The 5654-nt window shown below is 46.8% G+C and overlaps 1 protein-coding gene across 1 annotated transcript; it reads left to right on the top strand.

Annotated features, from left to right (window-relative positions):
• Positions 1-789: 789 nt before the first annotated feature.
• LOC123410306 (serpin-Z1-like) lies at positions 790-2243 on the top strand. Its single transcript, XM_045103227.1, has one exon. The coding sequence runs from the start codon at positions 888-890 to the stop codon at positions 2088-2090; it is 1203 nt and encodes a 400-aa protein (XP_044959162.1). The 5' UTR covers positions 790-887; the 3' UTR covers positions 2091-2243.
• The last annotated feature ends 3411 nt before the right edge of the window (positions 2244-5654 follow it).

Below are 5654 nucleotides of genomic sequence, written 5' to 3'. Positions count from 1 at the left end.
TTGAAGATGGGGTGACGGTTGGAGGGGGTGCGGCAGAAGAGAAGATGGGCACAAACTGGGAGGTGGGAGGGGGTACCGAAGACAAAAGGGAGGAGGAGCGAGCAGCAGCGGTGAGGCCAGAGGCAGGGCGATGGAGAATGTGCCCCAGGACGTAGATTGATCTCATACAACAATTACACATATGTACACGTGAGAGAGAGAGAGAGAGGTGGATGTCCCGAGAAAGAGGCACGCATCGTGAATTTATTTTTGGATTTCCGGCGATATACTTTTAGTGAGAGGAGACGTTCCCGTCGATGCCGATGCGCCTACGATGACTTCATAAATCTCAAGATGATATGGGAGCTCGATCTCTCAGAGGTTCTCATAAAAGTAGGGTGTGCATGTATGCATTTATATGGGGTAAAGTGTATGCGCGTGTATATGGAAACTTGTGTATGTACTGTGTTAAAAAGAAGAGAAAGAGAGCACGCAGGCAAGAGTTAGAGTAATCTAAGATTACAAGTTACAATAATGTACTACTCCCTCCGTAAACTAATATAAAAGCATTTAGAATACTATTTTAGTAATCTAAACATTTTTATATTAATTTACAGACACAGTACAACACAAGAGTTACGTGCTAATAACATGCACGGGGAAGAAAATAAATCTCCGTTTCTTTGCTTACGAGTGAAGGTTTCATTCCTTATGAGTTAAGGCTTGATTGCTTATGAGTGAAGATTCCGTACCACGAACTCTGTCGTGTTTAAATGCAGGTCCATTTCCAGTTCAAAAAAAAAAAATGCAGGTCCATTGTGGCAATTCAGTCCAGAAGATCGGACTACTGGTTTGCTATCCCCCATTCCCCAAAAAAGCTGCTATCCATCTTCATTCCCTCCGCGTCAATGGTAGACCAGGCAGTCGCCGACGCCGTGAGGGACCAGGCCGCGCTCTGCCTGCTCCTCCTCCGCCACCTCGGAAGCCTCAACGAGGGGATGCTCACGCCCACCACCAACCTCGCCTTCTCACCGATCTCCTTCCACGCAGTGCTCTCCCTCCTGGCCGCGGGTGCTTCCGGCGCCACGCGCGACCAGATCCTCACCTTCCTCGGCCCCGCTGGCGCAGAGGCACACGCCGCGCTCGCCTCCATGGTCGCATCCTTCGTCCTCGCCGGCCGGGGGTTGGCCCAGGCCCGCAGCGCCACGGGCGTCTGGGTCGACGCCTCGCTACGCCTCAGTCCTACCTTCGCCGACACGGCCGCCGCTGTCTACAAGGCCGACGCGCGATCGGTGGACTTCAGCAACAGGCCCAGAGACGCGACGGCTGAGATCAATGAGTGGTTCGAGAGCAAAACACGCGGACTCGTGAAGAACATCCTCTCAGAGCACGACTGCGACGGCTCCACGTCGCTTGTCGTCGGCAACTCGGTCTTCTTCAGCGGCCACTGGAACGCCCCCTTCTTCCCGAAGGCCACCGAGGAAGGGCCCTTCTACGTCAACGCGTCGCCGGAGCACACCGTTCGTGTGCCGTTCATGACGGGGAGCCCGTTTCACCAGATCGGCGTCCACCCCGGCTTCAAGGTCCTGCGCATGCCCTACCGTGGCGGAGGCGGCGACAGGGAGCCATTGTTCGCCATGTACATCTACCTCCCTGACGACCGCGACGGCCTGTCCGCGCTCGCCCGAACGCTCAGCGCCAGCCCCGACACGCTCCTGCACAGGTCGGTCGTGCCGGAGCAGGCCGTGCCCTTGGGCAAGCTCAGGATCCCCAAGTTCGATGTCACGCTGAGGGTGGAGGCGTCGCAGATGCTACGTAATCTGGGACTGGAGCTGCCGTTCCGTCTATCCGGAGACTCATTCTCGGAGATGCTGAGCCCGCCGGCGCCTCCGGTGGCCGTGTCCTCCGTGGTCCACCAGTGCGTCGTCAAAGTCGACGAGAGGGGGACCGTGGCGGCCGCAGGCACCGTGGCGATGTCCGCGGGGTTTGGCATGGTACGTGATCGCCCTCTGGACTTTGTGGTAGATCATCCCTTCGCCTTCTTCCTCATGGAGGATGTGAGTGGCGTTGTGGTATTCGCAGGCCATGTCATCAACCCTTTGCGCCACTGATGCCTCGATCGATTACCAGCTCTGCTCTGCTAGCCAGGCCGGAATAGTGCTTTTGCCGAAGTAACTGGATTATTTGTATCCTTGTTGGTGTAACGGTCGTTGTACTGCGTTCATTAAAGATGAATAGATTCAAAAAAATTCTCGTAAAAAATATATTTGATCTTGATCTGTACTTGCATCTGTAACGAAAAAAATAGGCTGGGTCCTAATTACGAGTCGAGGATGCACTTGTAACTCTGGCAAAAAGATAAGATCCCCAAAATCATCTAGATGTGATTCCGAAATTACGTATAGAAAATATTCATGAATTTAGAAGGTTTTCACAAAAAAATATTTATTCAAAAACCTTATTCAGTTTGAAAAAAAAATGAAAAAAAAAACAAAAAGGAAGAAAAAACGGATAGAGAAAATAGAGAAAAGGAAAAAAAACATCATGGAATCTCTCAAACTCAACAAAACTGTGAAAACTATCCCGTACTTTGGAAAAAGACTGAGAGTGTTTTGCATTTTGATCGCATCGTATTCTGCTACACGTGGAGGACATACATGCAACTGGAACCTTTTTAAAAAAAAAGTAGGTAATAGTTTTGCAAAGAAAACTCAAAACGCAAAAAAAAATTGAAAGAAAAATAACGTCTAGTTTCCACTCCACAAGAACACGAATGCCTCAAGAAAAGCATAGTGCAAAAGACTAGACCAGCACACACAAAAACTAGATGAAAAACATAGCACACAGCACATTTGCAACGATCATGGTAAATCAATCTGCCAGCAATAACGTAAAGTGGCCCAGGCAAGGCAAACATTTTAAAGCATCTTGAGCAAACCCTTATTTTTGAAGATTGGAAAACCTATTCTAGGGGACCCCGTATACCGGTCAAACCTCGTCGGAGCAAACACGCCACCGCGGAGTTTGCAGGAATCAGGCCTAAACACACCAGAATTCATCACCGCATGCCGGAAAAGACGCAGGATGCCGCAATCGATCGCCGCCGGTTTGAATTGGACGAGCTCGACCTCGTCGTGGCCTCCCATGACCTTAGTTTGGCTGCCGAAAGCCTCTCGGCACGACCGGCAAAGGGGCACTGCCGATGGCCGACGTGGCTGGCAACGAAGTAGGACACTGCCGATGGGCGACGGGGCATGGCCGACCGACAACAAGGCGTGGCCGGTGAGGCTGGGCGCAGTCGGCATGGTGATGGGGCGCGACCGACGGGGACGGGACGCGTCCGACGGGCGACGGGGCGCGGTCGACGGGGTTGGTTAGGCACTTGTTGCTGTCCTAGTTTTACAGTTTATTTTACTATTTCTGTTCAGTTATAGCTAAAATGGATCCTTAAAATATATTTTTTCGACCCGTATCTTTGTTTTACAGTTTGTATTTTTACGAAATCTTCTAAAGATGCTCTTAGGCACTTGTTGCTGTCCTAGCGAACAAACAAGACACGAAGCTCCTAAAAAAAGACATGAAGAAGTGAGGGCAAAAAATACGAGTTTTAATATGCTTTATCCAATGGCTAGGAAATTAGATGTGAGATAATTATTTCACACCTAGATATAAAAATAGCAAATCCGTTTACTTAAACCTGGCCAATGCACAAGGTTTTTACCGTCACCCCATATTATCTTATGCATTTGAATTCAACCCATTGGGCAATGTAAATTTTTTGATGTGGAAAAACCTATGTTGCCTTCTTATCTCCTTTGCTCTGTCACGTCTACATGAAACCTTAGCTTCATACGGCTCCTCTATGATCAGAAAAAAGGACTGTTTCGGTATTATCCCCCTGGTTTATCAGTTGCAGGTGAATCCTGTGAAACATCTCTCTCGAGGCTAGTAACAATACTTGGAAATGAAAAATGAGCTTAGCGGCTGTATCGGATCAGGACCATAAACACCACGAGCTGGTTAAGCAACAGAAGCTGTGGCGAAAGCACACTCATCATTCTCAGACCTGCGTTTATCTCCAAGTCTAGTTCACCATTATTACGAACTTATATATGCAGCAAAAATGATATAGAATCACGCGGCTTTTTTTTATAGAGTTAACAGAATGACCTTCTTCCCTCACTAATATCTCCCCTCGCCTAACTTCATGGCCGGTCCTGCTTCATCCTAATCATCAATCAAAACAGCCCACCACATACCTTATGTAGAGGCCTCTAAGAGCATCTACAGCCGGATACCTCAAATGACCCTTCATACATCCGCGAACGCGCATGATCAGTGATTGGATAGGAGAGAGAAGGAAAAAAATGATTTAACCGGACCCTTCATATTGTCTCTATATGCCCGGACGAACCCTCATATGCGTCTCAAATATGAAAAGGATATGAAGTCTTGCGGACGCGTTCGGTCATTCCCCCACATAGGACACGACCCCATCATGGATCATCTTTTTTTTTTCTTTACTCATTCTTTTCTTTCCGTCTCTTTCGCTCCACCAATCACGTGTAAGTGACTGAACCTATAAAAATAAAATGAAAAGTATGGCTGTATGGATGGACAAATAGCGGATGTGTCCGATCACTGATCGGGCGCGTCCCGAGACGTTTGAGGGGTCAGATTTGTAAGTTTCGGCTATTGATGCTGTAACGGAGCAAATCACTAGGCTCACTAGTTGTTCAATGGATTAATTACTATTTGCGAGATCCATAGTTGGTTTCTGGATAACGCATGCAACTTTTGTACCTTTTCTATTATTAAGGACTCGTTCGGTAATCCACCAGCTCCTTAAAATTTAAAAATCTACAGTGCAATAGCTTGATGAATTTTAACTGCAGCTCCATCCATCCGTTCCGGCAGCAGAGCCATGGTGCGGAGGGACTTCGATCGGGGCCTAAATATAAGATCTTTTAAAAATTTATTCTAAACTCGATACAAAACAAAATGAATAAATCTACACTTTAAAATATGACTACATACATCCGTTTGTAGTTTTTTTTTGTGTAGAATACATCCGTTTGTAGTTAATAGTTCAATTTTTTAAAAAGTCTTATATTTAAAGACGAGAACAGTATAAAGATTTTTCTTTGGGAGCCACTGCCTGACGTCACTAACTAACGACCATGTGATTTTCCTACTCACTCACGTCGCTGACTAGGTTGTCTTTCTCATCATTTGCATTTGTGTAGCCGTGGTTTAAATTGTGTTTTGTTTGCATTCTTTTTTCACGGGGCTGGACTGGACTTATTCGTTTGTTTGTTTGTAGTGTGATGATTAGGAACATGAAGAGCAACTAATTGACGATCGCTTCATCAAAAGCCTTCCAGCAAGCAATTTTACGCGTTATCATTTGATGTGTTCTCAACCATGGTCACGTATCGCATTATGAGCGTTTTCTGTTTTTATAGTGATTCTTAAGCTTGCCTTTCCGAAAGGAAAAACGTATTTTTTACTTTTTTAGTGAGAGGCATGATTTTGCTTCTGCCAGAGACGCGATTTTGCTTTCAAAAAAGGCATGGTTTTGCCTTCACGACCATGCCTCCCGAAAAGGGAAAAGGCGTGTTTTTTATTTTTTTCCTGAAAGGCATGGTTTTGCTTACGCGAAAGGCATAATTTTA

The sequence above is a fragment of the Hordeum vulgare genome, chromosome 7H, assembly GCF_904849725.1.
Source record: "Hordeum vulgare subsp. vulgare chromosome 7H, MorexV3_pseudomolecules_assembly, whole genome shotgun sequence".
In the NCBI taxonomy this organism is placed as follows: Eukaryota; Viridiplantae; Streptophyta; class Magnoliopsida; order Poales; family Poaceae; genus Hordeum; species Hordeum vulgare.
Note: the sequence above shows the minus strand (reverse complement) of the source record. Positions and strands in the feature narration are given on the sequence as shown.